The following is a 23220-nucleotide window of genomic DNA, read 5'->3' as shown; positions in this document are numbered from 1 at the left end:
ATTGCCCTAATAGAAGATTAAACATGCATTAGAAATTACACGTCTGCAATTTAACAACTCAGATACAATTATTTTCACAATTGTTCTCTAATAAATAAATCACTGCATCTCTCTTTTGTACATGTTGCAATTTCCAAATTTACTAATCAACGATTTTAAATTCCAATAATGATGATAGGATCTGTCGAAATAGATTGAAGATCCAAAAATTTTCAAATTTGACAACCAGATCTAAAATAAATTTAGATCTATCAATAAAATGAGAGATAGATTGAAAGCTCCTATAAAAATAGAAAGTTATAAAATTTTAAAGAATTGTTATGTGAAAATAGTTTTCTTCTTTGTGTGCATTTTGCCCTTCTGTGTTTTAAGCGAATATAGATAGTTGTAGGGGCGATCAATAAAGTTGATATCTAAACATAATTATAGAGTTGATCGCAGAATCAACAAAGTCGATATGTCCGAGTGGTTAAGGAGACAGACTTGAAATCTGTTGGGCTTCGCCCGCGCAGGTTCGAACCCTGCTGTCGACGCTTTGTGTTTTTCCCTTTCATATCCCCTTTTAAGGTTTTATCAGCAGTTAACATTTCCATTCAACAAAGTCGATATGCCCGAGTGGTTAAGGAGACAGACTTGAAATCTGTTGGGCTCCGCCCGCGCAGGTTCGAACCCTGCTGTCGACGCTTTGCGTTTTCCCCTTTCCAATTTTTACCAGCAGCTGACATTTCCTTCATTAAAACCAAGCAATTCACATTTCTTTTCTTGAATTAAAAATAGTTGCATTATTTACCATTCCCATTTTTTGCCCCAAACAACTAAGAATTAAATATGCTATATATCTCAATAACTAAATAAATTTGACTCGTTGAAAAATTTTAAAGCTGATTTTTGCAAAATAAAGAAAGTTCAAGGAGAATAATCAAGTAGAGATCAAACAAGGGGAGGGTTATGTTGGGACGATATAGTGAGAGGAATTATAAATAAGATATCTTGAGTTTAAAATCTCCTATCTAGGAACAAAAAAAGAGTAGAAATTGAACAATGACTTGGTCTAACTCTATTCTTATTAGCCACAAATTCACCCAATTACAGGATCATGATTACGTGGTTCGGTTAACAACTTTATCTTCGAATTTTAACATGTATATATATGTATGTGTGTATAAATCTTATCTATTGCACAGGATGTGCATGAACTACCTATAAAGACCGTGTTAATGAAGGTTACAAACAAACCAAATTGCTCTAGATAAGTTGACCACCAAAAAGGATTAAAAATCGCTCTTGAACAATAGGTTGGGTGTTTGAACCCTTACATCTACATTCAAAAGAATCTCCCTTGACCATGATAATGAAGGTTGCAAAAAAATCAAATTGCTCTTGATAAATTGGCTACCAAGAAAGGATTTAAAATCCCCCTTATTCAATGAATTGGGTGTTTGAACCTCTACATCTACATTTAAAAGAATCCAGAGAATGTGCAATACTGCACTTAAAAAAAGAACACAGAGTGCAAGCTAGCATATCCTAGATCTTTTGATAGGATATTCCTAATTATTCTTACATTTGATGGTAAGAGTTTTTTTTTTTTTTTTAAATGGGAAGAGTTGAACACAAGATCTTCTACTTATAATCTCTCCTCCCTTACCGTCCAACTCAATCCTTACCTTCGATGATAATTGGTAAGAGTAGGCATGGCCACGGTTCCAGAACCAACGATTCTGGTTTTCAAAGAGGTAGAACCAGAACCGCACCATATAAGATGGTTCTGGTTCTGGTTCTTCAAAGAGGTAGAACCAGAACCAGAACTAGAACCGCATAGTTCTGATTTTGGTTCCTTATGGTTTTGGTTTTGGTTTCCGATTCCGTATGGTTATATACAATTTTATTTAATTCCTTATCCTTACCAATTTTAATACGAATATAACAATATATTTAAATTTTCAAATAAAATGTAAAAAAATAAATACAAAATAAAGATCATATTTTAATTTTATTATTATTCTACAAAGTAAGCAGTAATAAATAGATAATATAAATTTTATGAAAAGTACATTACATTGTCAAATTAAAAAATACATTACACTACCAAATGGTTGTCATGTGTTGGTTTTATTGAGTTGGACAATCATCAATGTTGAAGATTCCATTTGAAGAAATATTGCAAAAAATATTTTTTTGCTTGCTTGATTTTGAAGCTAAGCTACTACCATCAAAACTTGTCATTTGATAGCAAATAAGCAAAAAAAAATTGTAAGTAATAATTTAATACTTACAAATTATAATGATAGATATTAGATGAATAGAAAGAATTAAAGAATTAATAAAATATATAGAAAGTCCATAAAATTTAAACTTTCTTAAAACCTATTAAACACAACTATTTTTTTTTTGAATTATCTCACTACTTATATTAATTATTTTTAATTATTTTTAACGATTCTGGAACCGGCGGTTCTGGTTCTGATTCTATTTTTTAGAGAACCAGAACCGAAACCTTTATCCAAGGTTCTACCACGGTTCTGATTCCATGGTTTTGGTCCGATTCCAAACGATCCGGTTCCTGGTTCCAAATGGACCATGGCCATGCCTAGGTAAGAGTATATTTGATGGTAAGAGTATATTCCTAATCATTCTTTCATTTGATTATTTTTTTTAAAAAAAAAAAGTATATTTGACTGCTCAATAAAATTATACTAACGTCACATCCCTTTACGTTAAAAAAACAGGGAAAACAATTCCTTTCTTCCTTTATCATTATTTGGAGCATTCTTTATTGTCGACTTTTATCATTTAATTAAGATGTCTCATTCAGACCCTTTTGGATGTCTGTTATTTCCCTACAAGGCTCAATGATTTGTAGCTGTACAAGTCAAATGACGGCTAATGAGTACAACCCAAATTGAGTTCTTTAATTTCCTTCTTTAACAATTCAATTAGATTGATACACCTGTTCTTTTAACAAGAAGCTCAAGCACCAATTTCAAAGTTTTTTTTTTTTTTTGGGCAGCCAGTTCAAAGTTAATACACCGTACGTAGCAAAATAACTCAATCATATGCCTATTGAAAAGACAAACTGTTTGTTTCAACAAATTAAAACACACTAGTAGTATTACAAAGTAGATGTCTAAACCTACATTGAAAATGCAAAAGTTGATGTTTATATATCCATGCTCTACGACGTAGGCTACCCAAAACAATAAAAAGGACTAACCTTCAAGTTTCAAGAGAAGGGGATGAGGAGTCGATGAATGTTAATCATGCATCAAATAAGTCTAACTATTACTGTTATTTTTAGCTTTAATTAATGTTCTAAGGCAAAGTTGAGTTTCAGAAAACTTGAAAAAGGAAAAAACTACTAATTGTCTAATACATCACTAGACAAGTATATGATGACATTTTTGTTAAACGCCCCTCGCATTTGTTGGCAAAATAGACCCAATCTAGAAGTTTTATTTATTTACTTATTTACTAATTTTATTGGAGTCAGAATTTAGAAGTTGCGTTATTTAGAAGCTTGTGTTTTATTTGATAATTTCTTATACAAGTCATTTTTTTTTTGTTATTTTTTTTTTTTGCTAACTATTACATTTTTTTTAAACGCCCCTCGCATTTTTTTTGCTATTTTCATCTGTAAAGTTTTATTGTGGTATTATGTTTTTCATTGTTTGAGATTTCAATAATAGTATGAATTATTTATTTTCTTCCCTCCCACATATGAGCGTTTATTTTATCCTTCAATTTTATAACCCTGCACGTACTAATTATTATTAAAACTCTAAATTTGAGTTCTACAGTATTAAGCTAGCGTCTCCCCCACCCCCCCCCCCCCCCCCCCAAAAGAAAAACAAAAAAAAGGATGAATACACATGTTAAAAAACCTATATGGTCTTGGGCAACTGCACCCGTTCATGCTGTACTATTTCTTTATGCGGTTGAGTAGGTCTTTGCAGGTCTGATGATTAATCGATGATTGCTTCTTAAGATGCTTAGTAATCCCATATTCAACTAGCTGCATTTGGGTGATTGGAACTCATATTATTGTAGGAAAGTGATATGTATTGCCATAATCCAATATTCATTCCCACAGCAACTTCTATTGAAACTGCCAAATTTACTTCAATTTTTTAAGGTACAAATTGTATGTGAACTTGACAAGGGAAAGTTTGGCATTTTTTGTGCAAATCTGTAATGGACACATTAACAGCTACTACTGTTATTTTATTGCAAAGCGAAAACCATTCCATGCATTACAAACCAACAAAGAGAAAAGAAAGGAATGTTCTATACATCTTGTGAGGGAAATTATTAAATTAAACTCCATCTGTCATCAATAATTAAGGAATGCATTAGTAGTTGATACACTATATATATATATATATATATATATATATATATATATATATATATATACGTACTTCTTGAAACTTTGATGTAACCTTCATTGATCAATTTGATATCTAGAATTGCAATAATACTGCTAATAGTTATCCATTATCTAAGGTTGCTTAGTTGTAGTTTTAATTGGTTTAATCCAGCAGCCAGGCGGAGAAGGAAAGAAAGACTGAAAGAGAAGGCTTCAAGTTGCATGTTATTTTGCCTAAGCTGTGTAACTCATGGAATTTCTAAATATAGGAATTACAGGAAGACAACTACACTGATTACTAGGACCATGATATTGATTTACTTTTTTTTAAAAAACAATTTTCTATTTCATTCTTTTTTTTTTTTTTTTTTGGTAATCTATTTCGTTCTTTTTTTATTCTTGGGAAAAACTAAATAAATATAAATCCCTTTCTCTCACACTCACAAACGCGCACTGAAATCTGTGATTGATTAGGCCATTGCTATCATTTCCCAGACCTCAATCAGAGAGTGGAACTGCACAACACCCCAATCAATACATGACTTGGGCTCCAAAACCAAAATGCATGTCACCAAACATTCTTCTTTTTGGGTTCTGATTCTTCTGAATTTCTGATAGAACTTAGCAGAAAATAGAGTCTGAAGTTCTGATTTCTGAACAGATTTGGACATGCATGGCTTGTCTTCTTCTTCTTTTTCTTTTTTTTTTTTTTCCATTTTTGATGTGGTCCACATTCTCACTGCATTTCTTCACCTGATTGTCAGACAATGTTGCCTCCAGACATTCAAGTCATGATGGTGGCCATGGCGTCCATGGTGGTGGTGGTGGTGGTTTTGATGGTGGCTCACTTGCTCATGACATCTTAGAAAACCCTCCCCACCACCACCCGGGTTCGCCGGAATTTGCCACCCTTCAGCCCTTTCTTCCACCATCTCTTTCACTTCCTCTTCCCCAATCTGTCCTTCCTCCATTTCTTGAACATTTTCTTGAAATTCTTGCATGTTTTCTTCTTCTTGTACTGCTCTTTCCTCCACCTCCTCCTCCTCTTCCTCCTCCTCCTCCTCTTCTTCTTCTTCTTCTTCAAAATCTTCATCTTCATTCTTGATGAGATGTAGTCTAAGCCTTCCATCTTCCCGAGAAGCACGCAAAATCTCCTGCCGGCCTATTTTCACTTCTTGAAGCTCTAACTTGCCGTCTTTCCTCACGGGGCGAAGGAAGAAAGTTGGCTTACCATCTTGATTCAAGGAAGATAATGGCGGTGGAAACTGCCTTGCCTCTCTTTTTACATGTTCTCTTTTCCATCTTGATCCAGCCATTGATTCTCTTCTCGAACACAACTCCTCAATGACATCTAAATTCTCAATTTGATCATCAACCCTTCTCTCATCTGAGCTCTCGAATCCTAGACTCTCTGTACAAGACATCAATCCATCTACACTCCCTCCAACAAAACCCATTCCACCAGGATCCCTCTTGGTTCTTGTTGCCAAAGTTGTACTAGTACCAAAAAGATTGGAGAAATGTGGTGTTTTCTCGATGGCATCAGGCGGTTGCTGGCCGTCGGAGGTAGTATTTTGGTGGTGGTGGTGCAAGAAGGATGGTAGGTCTACTGTTCCATTGTCATTGGTGTTTGAAGAGCCTAAGAAGTTGTGTACACTTTTCTTGCAAAAGGTAATCATTATAAAAGGTACTAGTATACTATCTAGTGCAATTGATGGGTAGTTTTAGGCAGGGAAGATTTGGTTAAATGAAATCATAAAGAAAGAAAAAAAATGGTGGCCAGCTATATATATAGTGGCAGCAATATAGAAGGGGGAGAGCAAGAAGATGATGAGGGTATTAATAACGTCCTCACACCAAAGATAGGGGAAGTGAGAGAGAGAGAGAGAGTTGGGCAGGCGGTTGGGATGTCATGGGATGAGGCATTGAAATCTCTAAAGAAAAAGAAAGTGGTATTTTGTTTGGAGATATTAAATGACATTCAGGCACTGATTAGTTTAAGATTTTGAAGTAATTTGAGCATACGTGGCTTAACAAATCAATCTTTTACCGTAGCGAGATGCAATTAGAGAGAACGTTGAACGGCCGAGATCATGCTGAGTTGGTAACAGTTCAACTGGAATTATAAAATCAAGATAAAAGAATGAAACTTTTTATCTTTTAAATTTAGATTGGACGACTGAAATTCAGCTGAACTGACGTGACACAATCTAGACCGAGAATCAGCATCTTGTATATTTACCTAATTTTAACCAATTATCTATATTATTTAATTGGTGTTTCAGTAATCCCAAGCTGTAATCCAAGATTAGCTCGGTGTTGTGGTGTAAATGTAACGGTGGAATGGGGCAGAAGGGCAGGTTTTGGGGAGGGTTGTTTTGCTGGGGGGGGGGAGGGGGGATTTTCTGGGTATGGTGGGAAGAGTGCCAGCGAGACATATAGGATTGAGCTGGATGATGAGGAGAGGAATCGGCTTCCGGGTCCCACGTAGAAGATGGGGTTAGACTCTGGGAGTTTGGCTTTCAGACTTGGATCGGCCTTTCCTCTTCCACACTTCCATCCCATCCTCATCTTTTCTGTTTTTGTGTGCCTTCTTTGGCCCTTTTGGTGTGCTCAAGTATCTACCTCCTCCTCTCCCGGATCGCAGTGGAGATTAGTCGGGGCCCGTAAATATTGACTCGGGTACCTCTTGTGTTGAAAAAAAAAAAAAAAAAAATCTCCATATACTAGTAGTATAATAGAAGGGCCTATTTTGCTATTAGTAAGTATTTTTTGAGGATAAGATTTATTTTCCTTTTTTTTTTTGGTGATTCTTCTGAGACGATAGGGATGTGATTCAATCAAATTTGTGAAATCTTTTCTGATGCGGGCATTCATTATATTTTCCTATCAATGATAATAGATTTTTCATAGCTCGCTGAAAAAAATAAAATGATACTTATTAATTTATGTCGAACATAAAACTCAAATATTTAGAAATCCTGAGTTCAAAACTACGCGTGAGGATTTACATATAATCTTATATATATATACTCTTTTAAACATACGTGAATTTGAAGCAAATAATTTAATGTCATTACTTTGAGATGTAAATAAAATTTGAGTTGGTGACTCTAATGTATTTTCTTAATATATTTTGACACAAAATTTGAATGATTTTGGCTTGGTCTTTTTTTGTGTGCTACTATTAATTAATTTGCAAATTGGAACATCATGAATCCGGGTAGAGGAGTAGTTGGTCAAAATGCGAGGCAGCTCTAACATGGCTTGTGAACTCACCGTCTAAGTCGTCTATTGTGCAAAAGCGCGTGGCAGTTTGATGGAATAAGACTTGGATCAAAACGGTTTTCAGCAATTCAGGGAAATGAATGATGATAAAGAATAAAGAAAAAAAAAAGTAACTATCTTTCATGTTTGTTCCTCATTTTAGCTAGGGGTGTGCATTCGGTGCAAATTCGGTAATTCGGTGCACTGAATTCGGTGAATTCGGTTATTCTACCCATAAAAATTTAAACCGTTTTCAATTCCGAATTGGGCATAACCGAATTCATTCCGCAACCGATTTCAAATTCGAAAACGGTAATGAATTCGGTTAAACCGAATTCATCTATGATTTATAAATTATTACTGATTTGATCCCTAAATTTATTCATAATTGAACACATTACTTATGTTCTAATCATTTTGTGGTTTAATTGGCATTTATTTGATCACTTATACCTAGAATCCTTAGTCTATGATTTAAGAAACACATAAAAAGTGATTAATTTAAACTAGAATAAACCTTAGACTATACAATGATTGGTGATAATTTATGAATTTATAATTTACAATGATTAATTATAAGCAATATTAGTTAGTAGTTACAATGAATTTATATTTTACACTGATTAATAATAAGTAATATTAGTTACAAACTTACAAATTACAATGATTAGTGATAAGTTATATTAGTTACAAACTTATAATTTATTTCAAATCAAAATAAAAACTTATTTACTTACACATGTTATTGTGAAAGTCAATACACTAATACATTGATTTGCAATTCACATACATTCACTTACAGTCTTACACTGCTTAGTTGTCTTGTTTATACTTAAAGCCTTAAGATTAGTAAATAGATAATATGAATTTTAACTTATTTGATAACTTATGCCTAAAATCATTAGTCTATGATTTAAGGAACACATAAAAAGTGATTAATTTAAACTGGAATAAACCTTAGACTGTACAATGATTAGTGATAATTTATGAATTTATAATTTACAATGATTAATAATAAGTAATATTAGTTACAAACTTACAAATTACAATGAGTAGTGATAAGTTATATTACTTACAAACTTATAATTTATTTCAAATCAAAATAAAACTTATTTACTTATATTATTGTGAAAGTCAATACACTAGTACATTGATTTGCAATTCATATGCATTCACTTACACTGCTAACTACTTAGTTGTCTTATCTATACTTAAAGTCTTAAGAATTAAGATTAGTGAATAGATAATATGAATTTTTATATTAAATATGTAGAGTACACTAATACTTGCAAGTTAGAGATTACGCATTCAAATATTCAATAATTCAAACATGAATGATGTATCAAATTACCAATATCTAAATTTAATTACTAATTATGTTAATTGTTTAATATTTAGTATTATACATATATGTGTTAATTATTATCTAATTCTAGTCATGTTACTCATGTATAAAATAATAAGTATTATAGTTATCTTATATTGTTATGTATTACTATATATTGGTATTATTATAGTCATATAACAATTAACAAATACTAAAATAATATATTGTACATTATTATATATTATTATTATTATAAGTACATGATATGATGATAAATTGATAATACCATATACTAATTATTATTAATAGCATTTACCTATATAATATAATAAAGTATTAGTAGTATATACTAATACTAAATAGCATTTATCTATATATTAGATAATTTTATATACCAATTTGGTAATTCGAATGCGGTAATGCGGTACCCGATTTCAATTACCGAATTTGAATGCGAAATCGGTTATTACCTAATTCATAATCTCATTACCTATTTCATACCATATTAGAATTCGGTGAATTTGGTACGTACCGAATTTGTACCAAATTACCAAATATCCGATTTCAAATTACCGAATTGAATTTGAAATCGGTTATAAATTCGGTAAGAACCGAATTTGCTCACCCCTAATTTTAGCTACTATATATTGTACTTCTTATTTATTTATTCATTTCTTTTTTTATATATATATAAAAAGAGGATCGTGTTCCTTACTTACCTCCCTTGATTACTTAATCCATGACCTATTGTTTACCGGTAAAGCATTGTTCAGCTATAAGGAGGGCGACTTGATTTGGTTGCTCTCCTAAGAATATATTGTTGGTGAAAACTTTATTTTGAAAAGAGAATCAATTATAAGAAAATTCTATAACAGTATTGCTAAAACGGTCTGTCTAATGGGTGTCCGTTAAGATATATTTCAAGTGTTATATTTTTGATAATATGAGGATAATTAGGGAAAGTAAATAAATATAAGAGAGTTTAGGCAAGATTAAATAGGAAAAGTATATAAATGTAAGGGAGGATAATAATTATTAGTATGTGTATATATATGATTGGTTAGGCGAATACTGGGTGTACTAACGGGTGTCCGTAGGAAAAACCCTTGTTAAAATAACACAACTGATGTTGCTTATTCTAAAAACGTATTGCTAAATAACACAACTGACATTGTTAGATTTTTATAGACAATCTGGGGGCATGAAATTTATTATCTCATCTTACATATTTACACTTTAGTGAAGTAGTTTTCATCCCCTTGTTAATTATAATTATGAGTATGTTTGGACTGATGATTATGAATTTTTTTTGGAAAATAATATCTGTGTTTGGATAGGAGATTATTTGAAATATTATTTGAAATAATTACTGTAACACTTTTTGTGATGTGATGTATGCGAGATGAAAATGTAATTGAAAAGATAAAAAGGTATATTGGAAATTGTAATGGTGATGTAAGCAAATAAATTTGGGCAAATAATCCCCTGTTCAATTATTTTAGATATGATGCATATGAGATAAAATGATTATTAAAAAAATAAAATGATATTTAAAAAATGTGTTTATTATGCAGTGAAAATTTTTTCTGAGAAAAAAAATCTTAATCTAAATAGGATTTCATAATCTTTTGTTTTTCTAGATAGATCCCCAACTACCCATAGTTTCATTTAGTGGTCAATCTTGTGGAGCTCAGAAACAGTGTAGTAGCAATAGAACAGCATCTTCTTGTTGTATTGACCCTGTACCTTGCACGGCTCCCCTTTTTAGAGCAGGCTGGGCGCCATTTTTAATTGATTTTGACCTATCCTTGACGCAAAAAGCATATTCTGGGAACATGCAAAAATTATATGGAGAAGCTTCTTAGATTTTTCCATTTGTGCGGTGGAAAAGCTTGTTTGTTCCTGCTGCTCCCCGGCCCAAAGTTTTCTTTTCCATCGATCACACATTTCTGAGATATGTTAGAAAAGAGAATGGCTAACCAGTGAAGTTAGTAGTATTCTTTGTGGCAGTAAGATCAAAAAGGAAAAAGACGATAAGAATTATAATTTATTGGTATCAAAAATAAAAAAGGATAGATGAAGATAGTTTTAATTAAATTTCTTTTTCTATATTAGTTGCCTTTTCTTTTCTTTTTTTTTTTCATTTAATGGAGAAATAATGGTACAAGGGGCTCTATCACAAATTCTAACGTCTTGTTTGGAAAGCTATTTTTGCCCCAAAAAAATATTTATATTTTTCGTAAACCATTTTTCAATTATTTTTTTATCTCATATATATTAAATCGTTACAGTATATGTTTCTATAAAAATTCCAGAAAATAGCAATCCGAATCGTTACAATTTTTTTTTCTTTCTTCCTTTTCTAGACAAATTCTTAGGAAGCATTTGAATCAATTTGGATATCCTCATGAAATTGCTTCCACAATTTTGGATTAATTGTGTAGGCAACTTTCATGACAGTGATTCCTCCTGTTGCCATGTTTTACACGTTCCGATTCCAAAGTTGAAGCTGAAAAACTTGTCTCATCGTTTTGACTGTATCAGAGTAAAAAAGGGAGCACATGGCTACATTGTCTCATCGTCCGACTGTATCAACGTCGTGCTATGGCCGTTCGTGACAAAGGTTGCGACATTGACCTGACAAATTATCTCAGAAAAAAACAAAACTCATTGTTAAGTACAAAAATCTATTTTTTTTTTTCATTTCACCCTATCTTGCAACGTTCTAGTTATTTTTTAGAGGGTTCGTTAGAAGATATATCCTGATTCTCAATTTATTTCTTAATTGTTTTTCTTAATTTTTTGTCACTTAAATCCCCTCTGAGACAAAACTATCCCATTTATCGTTTGGATTTTATAATTTTTTATTTCTTTTTTTTCCTTTCCCTTTTGTTTTTCTTTTCTATTTTCTTTTTCTCTTTCTTCTTCCTTTTCTACTCCTTCCTCTTCGCACCTAAAGGTTCATCTCCAGAGACCGAGTCCAAGTTATTTTGTTTTTAGAAAATGAAAAGCAAAGGAGATTCACAATTTTTTGTGATCACATAGCAGTTAAAATTATTTTAATTTTGGTTCTCAGCTGTTGCAAAATGAAGATACACATTTTATTTGAACTCTCAAAGCTCCAAAACAGTTTTCTGATTCAATTCATACATAGAGAGAGAGAGAGAGGGATACTTTTGTCTTACAAAGAATTAAGTGATACAAAGAAAGAAAGTTAAGGTGTAAAGTGAGTATCAGTAGTATATATTTTAGAGGATTAATTGTAAATTTGTAATTAGTCCTTTTTCATAAAATACTTGTACTTATCGGACCACGGGTAGGAACGGTTGCAAACCGTTCTTAGCGATTTTGTGCATTTTGCACATCGCGTAAGTTTGTTTGCACACAGCGTAACTTTGTTTGCACAACCTGTAACCTTAGAATAATTTTGTGGACCCTACACACGTTGTTAAAAACGAGGTACAAGAAATGATCTGGAAGTATAATTTTTTTGGGCCAAATCCTGACGGTAAACTGTTCAGGGATGATTCTTCTGATAACCGTCCCTGCCCGTCTCCATTCTTATCAATCATGATAATTTTCCATGCTCGTGAGTTAATAAAACGTAAGAATTTTTAAAGAATCTCATGCACTTCATCCATACTTTTCTTAACAAACTAGGACCAGCTAGCCTCCATGAAATAATCAAAACCGAACTCATTTGTTTCCACTTTCCTGTCTTTTGTCATCATTGGTCATGTCTTTGGAAAAAAAAACTCGTACATTAAATCGAAGTGGGCAAAACTCCTTTTCATGTGTCATCGTTGAAATTTGTTTTTCTTCAAATCAATCCTTTTACACAATAAAACTAACATCTCTTCTTTTCTTCTTCCTCAATTTCTGCTTTAGTTCTGCAAAAACACACATGAGCTAGATCCCTTTTTTTTAAAAAAAAAAAATGGTAAAAGATCACTTAGTACTAACAATAAGATTTAGAGCTCTTGGATTCAAGTTTCACAATTTGTGAGTTTATTACGTATATACATCAACGTTATATATTGTTGCGACTAATAATAAACAAGCCCTGGAATTCTTTCTGTAAATTATACACTTACAAAGAGGATAGTGACTAATTGGATGGAAACTTTCTTATTTTGCACGGGTAGGCAAATCAGCATATCCAATACCTCTACGAATTGTAGGAAAGATAGTGAACAAAAAGCTTGAGAAAATCGCAGCTCCCAAAGGCAAATTCATGAACAAAGCATCCATATTTGATCCTGCTTCCGGAAAGAAACAATTTTGAACGTCAGTATCACTCAGAGCAAAGATCAAGAAAACAAGAAGTGACACAAATGCATGGACAAAGTCTATCCAACGAATTCTGTACTTAGACAATTCCTTCATGTCTTCTCCCTCTGATTTCTCATCATGATCACGACATTCATTGTTGAAAACGTACAAGCCCTTGAAAGTTGCAATCCCATAGTACAACTTCCCGTCATGTTTATCAAAGAAGCTATCAGTAAATGAGGAAAAAAAGCAGATAACCGTGCAGAATCCGATAAGAAATGCAGTGAGATACTTGTTGGAAGGTTGGCATCTTCCTTTGTTGGAAAATGAAGGGGTGAGAGTTCGAAATGCTAGGACTGTTCCTGTTGGCAGAAGGTTTGCAAGATTGGCGGCTGTGGCTAAGGTTTTGTGCACCGGATGTTGTATTGAATTACAATATGGTTTTCCATTTGGTGTTGAATCATTTGCATGGGATTGTTGTTGCTGTTCTAGACATGGTTGAAGATCCATTGATGAGAAGAAGAAGGAAATTAACAGGGATTTGTGTTTGATTATTGATTGGGATTAGTTATGTTTGTTATGCATGTGATGCTGGTTTATAAGCAATATTAGGAAGGAAGGTGGGGAGATTTTGGCAGGACGTACGTGACAAACTTAAAGATGTACACATTCAACATGTGATATAAAGGTGCTTTAGCAGAAAATGATTTTGCACAAGTTGTCCAACATACTAGTTTGTGTAATAGAAGCAACATGAAGTTTTGTTTTGTGGATTAGTTTCGGGTGGAAACGAAGAATCTAATCATAATTGTATGAAATATTGGAATGCATTTTTTTTTTCTCATTTAAGTTTTAATATATAGGAAAGTCTCACAATATATAAATTCTAGTATCTAAGATGATTTCACTATAATGAAAAGAAGACTGGCAGTTCACGGTTTACAATGCCAGAAAATGAGATTTCAAAAGTACCCTTCTTAGACCTTTAAAGCAATCACATCCCTTTTTCCCTGCCCACATGACCTTGAGTGTAGTAGTATTTATAAAATTCCAAAAAGGGTAGAAATATTTTATATAGGGTTTTTCTAGCGAGTGCTCTAAGAGCACTCGTTAACACACACACCTATCATTCATCTAACTTACCATATATATACATATACTAATAATTATTATCCGAGTTTGTATTTATATATTTTTCTTATTTAATCTTGACTACCCTTCCTTACATTTATTTACTTTCCCTAATTAATCTTATATTTCCAAAAATGTAGCTCTTGAAATATATTTTAATGGGTGCCCTGGACAGACTGTTTTAAATAAATGATTTTTAAAATTGAGTGCAAACATAGTTGTGCAAGAATTATGAAATTACTTCTATTTTTCAAATATTCATAATCTATTATTGTTTACTTGTAATAAAGTGGAAATTAGATTAGACTCATCGAGGCTCCGATTTTTAACTGGAAGCACGTGTGTAGTTGAAATTCCTATTATTGCTAAATTAAGGACACTAAATGAAAACTTATTTTGGAGCATGCTCAGAAAATTGTTTTCAAAAACAAAAATTGTTTTCACAACGAGTTTGAATTTTTAACTCAATGCTATGGATTTAATTAGTTTCCTTTGGTCAAACCTAGACTTAATTAGTTAGTATGGTCACAACTCACAAGTTATTAAAGCTTGATTTCTGGTTAATTTATCATTTCACAAGTTTTTCTCAAAATAGTTCAAATCTTGCAAATAGTACTTGTAAATTTTGTTTTTCCTTTTTTTTTTTAAGTACATGTTATATCTTAGGGGAAAGCACGGGGCAGTGGGGCAATTAAAAAGAAACATGGATTGGATTTAAAACCTTGTGGCTCCTAAAGTAGCAGAGCGGTCCATGGACTACGTGACGCCGACCCAAACTTCTTCCAAATTGATCCAAAATGTCACACAAGATGTCTTTTAACAAATTGATCCAAAAAAGAAAAGTCTTATTCTAGAATTTGGCCCAATAATCCAAAATCATAGCACGTGATATTTTTGTTGGAGAATGTTAATGACGCCCAATTTTTTTTTTTTTAATTCACACTCCCCCTACCATTTTTTTCTTTCCTATTTCTTTTTTTTTTAATGTCCATATACTACTGACGCAAATGATTTTTTGTCCCATTTTCTATTCCAGCATCTATTAAATCGCCACATATCATTCAAAAACAAACAATTCTAGAGAAAAATAAATGTTGCAACTCATTTCTCATGCAAACACATCCTTTTAATAATTTTTTCTTCAACAAGAAAATTAACCTTGAAAAATAATTCTGTAATAGAATATATTGATAAATTAATCAAGCAAGATGTACATCTTGATCAAAATCAACAATTTTCTAAAAATTTTAAATTTTTTTATTAAAACGAGAATTCCTACTAAAGTCTACACATGAAGGTATGCACTATGAAAATGTTTAGGGTTTGTGCATTTTTGTGCTTCAAGTGGGTTGGATATTTCATTATTATTTTTCTATTCTTCAAAGATATGCATATTTTCTTCTTCTTTTTTTTAATGGTATAAACATGAAATCACTAAGAGTAAATCGTGAAGGGGCAATAATTTATAAAGGGCATGATCTCTTGATACAGTGAGGTTAATCCACCAGCATAATCTCTTGATTAAAAAGAAAATTATAATAGGATCATGAATAACCAAAAAAAGGAGCAGTGTATCCTTAACATTCCCGGATCTTGTATTTCTGCAGACATAAATAATTTGCTAACAATCAAGTCCAAGAATGTTATTTGTAGCAATTAGCTGAATCATAAAAACCAAGAATTTGACGCAAAAAAGTATCAAAGAAGGCAATACTTTGAGATTTTTTGAGATATTGGTTCGACCAAAATAGTTTTCTTCTTTTTGAGTGTACATTTTCGTGTGCGTTTGGACAGGAGTTTATTTGAAATAATTACTAATAACACTTTTTGTGATGTGATGTATTTGTGATAAAAAGATAGTTAAAAAGATTTTAAAAAAAATGTATTAAAAAATATGTTTATGATGCAAATAAGTAATTTTCTGTTTAAGACGACAAATCCCCCTTACAGTCATAGATAGGAGTAGTGGCAAAACCCTATGAATACCTGATGCTAGATCTCAACATAACAATTTGACAAAGCCATTTGGTGAAGTACACTCTTTCTTTTTGTGTGCTACCATGAAGGTATGATGGCCAACAAATTGGGCACTTCATCCACTCCAATATTTGTAATCCATAAACAAATAGGAAAGTTTTCTTAGGTTCATTGCAAAAGGTTTGTGTTATACCTACTTCGACATTCCTATTATCCAATATTTTCCAACCAAAGCTATTATGACTTTAATACTTTTTGCAGGGCCAAACATCAGCTCAAATTGCAGTTTAAGTTTACTGCAATATTTGAAGCTGGTGCAATTTGCTACTTGCATTTCTTAGAACAACATGCTAATGAAAAGTCACTTGTACTCAAAACTCCAAGCATTTTTAATCTGTAGGGGGATTGATAAATAGTCACTACAATCATATGGAGAAGTATGGATTTTTATTTTCTGTGCTTTTGTCAGCAATTAACTCAAAAACAAGATGTAGATATGCAGATCAAAGCAACAGGCATATAGAACAGTACACCTCTACAACCATGAAGAATGGATTTGAAATTTCAGCTTTTCCTTGTAAACAAAACCATGGATGCTTGAATTTCTTCCAGGGTACGCCCTTTAGTCTCAGGAACAAGCTTTGCAACGAATATGATAGTTAAACCACTTGCGACTGAGAACAAGAAAAATGTCCCTGGAGAGAAAAAAAAAATATGATCAATAGACGACTAAGTCTTAAAAGGGATGATTAAGTTTTTGCATGCTTTATTACCTGCAGAGCTGATCCATTTTGTAAGGAAATTGAAAGAATAGGAAATAATCCAAGAACCAAACCAGTTCACAACTGTCACCAGGCTTCCAGCTAGACCTTTCACATTTATTGGAAATATCTGACAGAGGAAATATTCATTCAAGAATCTACTCCGGGCTACATTTAGTACAAATCTGTTTTTCCTCATTCCTGAAAATTTCGTTATTGCCTTTTGTGGCATTCAGTTATGAAGACTTCAAAGATAAATGACATACCTCTGACATTATAACCCAAGGAATTCCGCCCATCCCTAATGAGAAAGATCCTGTAAAGATCTGATAGGAGGATGCATATCATATATTAGTACCGTATGGTATTTCCCTTTTTCCAATTTGTAACCATTTCCTCACAGTGGCTGGTACTAGTCTGCTATTACTAAGCTAGAGGAACTTCAGGAAGATTTGTAAGTCTCCAATTGTATATAGTTCTTGAGCTTTTAGAAGCAGGTTTGAAGTGGTAAAACTTCTAGCAGATCTAAGAATATATTCAGTATACAAAGAAAACAATGAAACTGGAAAATTTCAATTTCATAAGAATTGCATTACCAGCACACCGATTAATGCTAATAATGGACTGTCCTTCCAGAGTTGAAGGTCCTGTTTTGTGGAGTATATTCTTTCAGTACATAAATTTTTATAGATCAATCAATTTAATTCGGAGTAAAGTGTATTAAGATAAGTAGAACCTGTAGTAAGAATGACAATCCTGTTAAGAAACAACCCAACAATGTTCCAGTTGCAGAAATCTGCAATAGTAATGGACTTAGTACGAGCAGATATTAACTGCAGAAACCTAAGAGCTTATTGACGACAACCTTCCTACCATTAGCAGTGGTACCCTTCCAGATTTATCGGTTAGGAGAGTCCCCAAAAGGGTCATTGGAACCTGTAGATGGAACAGAAATGTTTACAAATGCGTGGAGCAGAATCCAACATTGAACAGCAGTGAATCAAATGAAAACCTGAATAACAACCATGGCCAAAGTCCCAGTCCTACTAGAAACACCTGTCATTGTCCTATCATATATTAATTTCTGTACCCTCAATTACCTTTCTTAAATTATCAGCAGATGGAATCAGTAGCAAAAAGAGCTTATAAACCTGCTGACTCAAAAATTGCGCTTGCATAATAAGCAATGGCGTTAACCCCTCCGAATTGTTGCAATACCATTAGACCCACTCCAACCTGATTGAATTTTATAATTTTAGTGAATTTCTGAGTCTAATATAAAAATCAAATAACAGTAGAAGATCTTACAATGAGTCCGTGAGCATATTTCCTCTGGAATAAGTCAATCATCCCAGTGTCAGACAATTGTTTAAGCATTTCAGTATACTCCTGGAAACGCAATTTTCCTTGTCAAAAATATCCCTTAAGAAAGAAAGTACATAAAAGAGAGTCTGAATGCTACTATGATTTCAGCTGCTTCTTGAGAAATATTGGCATTGGCTCCCCTAAGGCGCTGCAAAGAAGTTTCACATTCTTTCCACTTATCCATCTTAGCCTGCAGAAAGTCCAGATCTAGTTCAGTTTTTGTCCTGATTGAATGAATTGATAAGATTACAGGGGTTAAAGGAACATAATTGAAGGGGAAGTTTCACACAAGTCTTCTACTCCTAAATAGTTCCCTAAACTTTCTCGTAAGAAAACAGAATATTTTGCGTAAAAGCATTACTAATGCACTCCTTAATAGCAAGAAGTTGATTTACTGAATTGTTTCTGAACTTACCAGCCACCTGGGGGATTCTGGAATTAAAAAAAGGCCTAGCAACTGCAGTATACATGGAATGGTTCCTGAAATGACAGAGTATAGAAAGTCCTTTTTAACTGACTAACAATCATACGAGGCAATGGAGGTTGGACAAACAGAATTACCAATCAGAGCCAGTGTACGCCAGGAGGTGAAATTTCCAATAACATACATCACTGACCCCCCGCAGCATATCATCAACTGAAGTTTTATTAGCATCTAGCATCAAAACCATCAAATTGAATGCAAAATCTTATTCTCCAACCAATTTGCTTTACCTGATTGACTGCTGTAAATGCTCCTCGAAGGTTTTTAGGTGTTATTTCAGCTATATATACAGGTACCTGTGTCAGATTCAGAACCTAAATATTATCTTAGAGTCCAAGAGCAGATTCATAAACAAAATATTTGGTCAATGGTAAATACCACGTATGACAGAATCCCAACTCCATATCCTGCTAAAAACCGTCCAATGTCAAGCAACCAAGCATTCTGTCAATGACCAAAAAGATCTAGTTAGGATCTTAGAAAGTTATATATATAGAGCACGCAGATGCCTAGGATTTATCCTTGTTAGGTATGTCAAGATGATGATCATCCAATCAAGAATAATAATACCATATGCAAAACTTACATTGACTTGTGTTCAGAATCTAAAAACAGCAAATTCTTCTTCGAGAGGATAAATATAAAATCAATAACATATGTAGTTTGAGGATATTACACAGTCATGAAGTTATCAATCATATTCCATGGAAGTAAATCTCTGTGATTATCTATTTATGAAGCTCATTCTCTTCCATGACCACCAAATGTAAAAGGATCAAAACAAATGCAAAATAAAATACACAGTTCAGTACCTGTGAGAATGAAATTGCGGTCCAGCCCACAAGACAAAACAATTCTGCGAACCCCATTGCCTGCAGAACTAGATCAAAGTAAACTACAAATTCCTCTTTTACTTCAGCCAGGAAACGCAAAATTGACGGACAACTAAACAAGAGATGAGGTTATTGAAGAATACTATAGGATCTCACTTTTTAGGACCACGAAAGGAGGATGTGAGGAAAAATTTAATGAAGACCCTCGAGGGAATGAATGAAAGGGATTTTGAGTCACTGAGATGGATTATCTAAAGAAACACAGTACTAGAGACATTACCACTCTCCTTCCAAAGAAATCTGCTATCTTCCCACTTATTATTGCACCAAGCATTGCTCCAATTGTCCATATTGAACCAAATACGGAATACTGCAACAAGAATTCCATAAAGAAGGGGTTGGAAATAACACAAACTCCAACTGTTTATGTTGAAACTGAGAAAAAGAGACATAAAGGAACATAACTGTTAAGATCTAAAGGCAGAAGTTTATCGCATACTTAAAAGAGCTGCGGAAATTACCTCAGCTATTGAGAGGCCTAGGTCATTTACAATTCCAGATTGAGCAGGAGAAGAAAATCCCACCTGCATACGAACTTCTTTCAACAATTGAGCACAATCATTTTTAGGAGTCATATCAGAAAATAAGATCAAACACACCAATTTTTGAGTTATAAAATCAATTATGGACATTAAATCAAAGATATCAAACATAGACTATGTATCCTTATTATCAACCTTTAAGAAATTCAGGATTTTAGCTAGTGATCTGAATTTACCATAACATTCTGTGAGGAATCCTGTTAAGTTACAGTTTTCTGTACTTACTGCAGTTCCAAAGACATAGGAACCCAGGACAGATATCAAAGTGCTGAATATCACCAAAGCTGTGGCACCAGAAGAAGCAGGGCTGCTAATCTTCCCAGCCTCAGCATCTTCACGGCTTTCTGTGTCAGGACTTGCTCTTCTAAGTAAAGGGTTGCTGGCTTCTTCATCAAAATCAACTATGCTTTGTGGCTCCATCAAATGAATGGACACAAGAAAAGAAATGAGATGAACTGAACATGCAGAAGAACCTTAGAGAGTTGGCAAACTTGGCATTGGTAGCAACTTCAACTCAATGATAGAGGATTTGCACAAGTATTTTGTTTGTTTGTTTGTTTGGTTGTGTTGTCTTGTTTCGGATAAAATAAGAGACGGCCTTCCTTTTCTTTGTCTGCTTTTACTTGACACAAGATTGAAATTCAATCAAGAAAAGATTCTTCAAAGCTTGTATTTGTAACATTTTTCTTTTTAATGTTTTGATATATTGATAGGAGACAATTTAAAAAACATATTTGGAGACGCCATATTTTTTAGTCTATCTACAGTCTACACTAACAAATTTCTGGTCATAAAAATAATAAAAAAATGAAAAGAATGAAAATGAAAAAAAAAAATCCAAGAATTCAATGAAAAAAGTCCACTGCACTCCCTAAGGGTTAAGTTTTGATGTATGCAGTAATATCTTTCTTTATACTATATAAGAATGAGTTTAGGACTTGAATTTCAACCGCAAGGGTGGGGCTTTTTTGGAAATGTGAGAGTGTTTGAAGTGCAATTAGAGTATTGAATATGAGTCATTATAACTAATTTAGTTTTGTTGTAATTACTTGGATGTCCTTTTAAACATTTAAAACTAGGGGTAAGTTTGATATGTGATATTGTTTGATATCCGATTAAACATTGGGTACAACTGAATTCAGCTTGTGTTTTAGTGAAATTACATAAAAGCCTTTCTAATCATTTAATTGTATTAACATCTAAGTCTTTTAATTTCTTAAACCCTTTCTCATTAGTTATTTGCAAAGTTATGATATATAGATGTTAAGACACAATTAATGTCAATTAGTAGAGAAGTCTGGTTTCTTGGCCGTTATCATAGATGTTAATTCGGATGTTGTTACATTAGCTACTCTTTTTCCCTATTTTGCAACACCTTTTTCAATATATATGTTTTCTTTAACCAATCTACTTTTTGGTTGTAAAAAATCTGTAATATTGCAAGTTGTATGTGCAATAATTTTTTAGTATTTTAATTCAATTGCCCATGTTAGACAAGCTTGATAAGGAAGAGACCACATTTGTTAATTGTTATTTATGGTTTAAAATAAGTTTATCATCATAAATTTTCCCATTTATAGATTACATCTACTTCTTTTGTTGTTTTAACTATTAGTTAGGGTAATTTTCAAATCGTTTGCTACTTTATTGACTATTCCATTTAGACAATTTTTCACTTCATCTGATTTTGCCAATATGTTTAACTATCTACTTAAAACTATTTGGCTACAAATCTAAAGTATGTACCTCATTACTTTTAATTGTTTTTCTTAAATTGAGTGGATTAAGATGCTTTAGTACTTTTTTGAGGTAATTATTCCTCTAAATTAGCATGTTAGTTGTTGTATATCTTTGCAACTAATACAAAACTGATATTTCGTGATTGTAACCCCTGTCGAGAAGGAGATTCTTTGCTATATGTCCTAAATCATACAATAAATTATAATTAATTGCTTGCTCAATTTGAAGGCCTCGTGATGATATATGTCCTTAGAATCAATATAAATTCAAGAATTTGGCTTGCAAGAACCGAAATTCTACTAGCAATGATTTCTTCAAGTATGCTAATTGTTCAAATCTCACTTATATGACAAGATAATGTGGTGGATTGCCCTCATAGCAAAATCAAATTCAAACTAAATAACAAATTTTAATATCCCTAAAGTACATGAGCAGATATAAATAGGTCTTTTATTATACTAGGTTAGATGCAAAGTAGTAGATCGTATCTTATAATTATGTTTCATTGCATATTATATTTTTTAACTCAATATGTAACTTATGATTTTTTTAATTTAATATCACATAATAAATTTATCATACTTCAATTCTTATACTAGAAAATGCCAAATAATAATTATTAACCATCTTTAATTATAGGCACTAAATTCCCACGCGTTGCGTGGGCTTTTCCCCCTAGTATTAACAAAACATTTGACATTTCTGCATATTTGTGATAAAAATAAGCAGTTTTTTAAAAGAAGAACAGATGATTTTTATAATCGCATACGTCTTTTTTGAACTATAACTTTTCAAAGAAAAATTTTTACGTTTTTTGTGAATATTACTTTTACATAATTTCGAATCTTTCCTTTTTATTCACATGCATCACATTCTAAAAAAGGTTCTACAATAATTTTTCTCCAAAAACGCTCTAAAAAATGCAATCCAAATGGGCTCGTAGTTAGATAGATGCTGATATAAATAGATACAGATGGATCTAGAGATAGATGTATTAAAATCCGAACATTTTCAATATATGTATTAAAGGCGCTGCTGGCATTTATATCTGATGCAAAGAATGACAAGCAGTAGTCACTTAGGCCACTGTCAAAT

General features: G+C 32.6%; 2 protein-coding genes, 1 long non-coding RNA gene and 2 other non-coding genes across 14 annotated transcripts; 2 read left to right on the top strand and 3 right to left on the bottom strand.

Moving 5' to 3' along the window:
* Window positions 1-451: 451 nt before the first annotated feature.
* TRNAS-UGA (transfer RNA serine (anticodon UGA)) lies at window positions 452-533 on the top strand. Its single transcript has one exon. It is a non-coding gene; the product is annotated as a tRNA-Ser (tRNA).
* Window positions 534-601: 68 nt separating this feature from the next.
* TRNAS-UGA (transfer RNA serine (anticodon UGA)) lies at window positions 602-683 on the top strand. The gene has a single exon. It is a non-coding gene; the product is annotated as a tRNA-Ser (tRNA).
* Window positions 684-4565: 3882 nt separating this feature from the next.
* LOC113732773 (uncharacterized) lies at window positions 4566-6271 on the bottom strand. Its single transcript, XM_027258732.2, has one exon. The coding sequence runs from the start codon at window positions 6043-6045 to the stop codon at window positions 5116-5118; it is 930 nt and encodes a 309-aa protein (XP_027114533.1). The 5' UTR covers window positions 6046-6271; the 3' UTR covers window positions 4566-5115.
* A 6399-nt stretch (window positions 6272-12670) lies between these two features.
* LOC113729626 (uncharacterized) lies at window positions 12671-14261 on the bottom strand. Its single transcript, XR_011841289.1, has 2 exons — window positions 13330-14261; window positions 12671-13219 (listed from the first exon to the last, which is right to left on the bottom strand). It is a non-coding gene; the product is annotated as an uncharacterized lncRNA (long non-coding RNA).
* Window positions 14262-16770: 2509 nt separating this feature from the next.
* Window positions 16771-21039, bottom strand: LOC113732765 (sugar transporter ERD6-like 5). Of its 10 annotated transcripts, none has more exons than XM_027258715.2 (18): window positions 20562-21038; window positions 20305-20378; window positions 20064-20153; window positions 19763-19822; window positions 19329-19394; window positions 19181-19246; window positions 19028-19103; window positions 18882-18946; window positions 18564-18656; window positions 18410-18490; window positions 18253-18337; window positions 18114-18157; window positions 17975-18037; window positions 17838-17897; window positions 17698-17748; window positions 17368-17427; window positions 17114-17231; window positions 16771-17035 (listed from the first exon to the last, which is right to left on the bottom strand). In XM_027258715.2, exons 1-18 carry the CDS (start codon window positions 20803-20805, stop codon window positions 16905-16907), a joined length of 1527 nt encoding a protein of 508 aa, XP_027114516.1. In that variant the 5' UTR covers window positions 20806-21038; the 3' UTR covers window positions 16771-16904. The 10 variants fall into 10 exon arrangements, with proteins under 10 accessions (XP_027114516.1, XP_027114518.1, XP_027114521.1 ...); XM_027258717.2 differs by having other exon boundaries at window positions 20305-20367; window positions 20611-21037; XM_027258720.2 differs by having other exon boundaries at window positions 20611-20747.
* Window positions 21040-23220: the final 2181 nt, after the last annotated feature.

Source organism: Coffea arabica, chromosome 2e, assembly GCF_036785885.1.
Source record: "Coffea arabica cultivar ET-39 chromosome 2e, Coffea Arabica ET-39 HiFi, whole genome shotgun sequence".
NCBI classification, from domain to species: Eukaryota; Viridiplantae; Streptophyta; class Magnoliopsida; order Gentianales; family Rubiaceae; genus Coffea; species Coffea arabica.
Note: the sequence above shows the minus strand (reverse complement) of the source record. Positions and strands in the feature narration are given on the sequence as shown.

Bases quoted from the DNA above. Each gene is read 5' to 3' on its own strand.
- LOC113732765 (XM_027258715.2), bottom strand. From the start codon at position 20,805: ATGGAGCCACAAAGCATAGTTGATTTTGATGAAGAAGCCAGCAACCCT. The intron at 18,657-18,881 runs GTAAGTTCAGAA...GACTTTCTGCAG, and splicing joins CAGAATCCCCCAGGTGGCTG to GCTAAGATGGATAAGTGGAA. The intron at 17,232-17,367 runs GTATGTCATTTA...TTCCTCTGTCAG, and splicing joins CTTGGGTTATAATGTCAGAG to ATATTTCCAATAAATGTGAA.
- LOC113732773 (XM_027258732.2), bottom strand. From the start codon at position 6,045: ATGATTACCTTTTGCAAGAAAAGTGTACACAACTTCTTAGGCTCTTCA.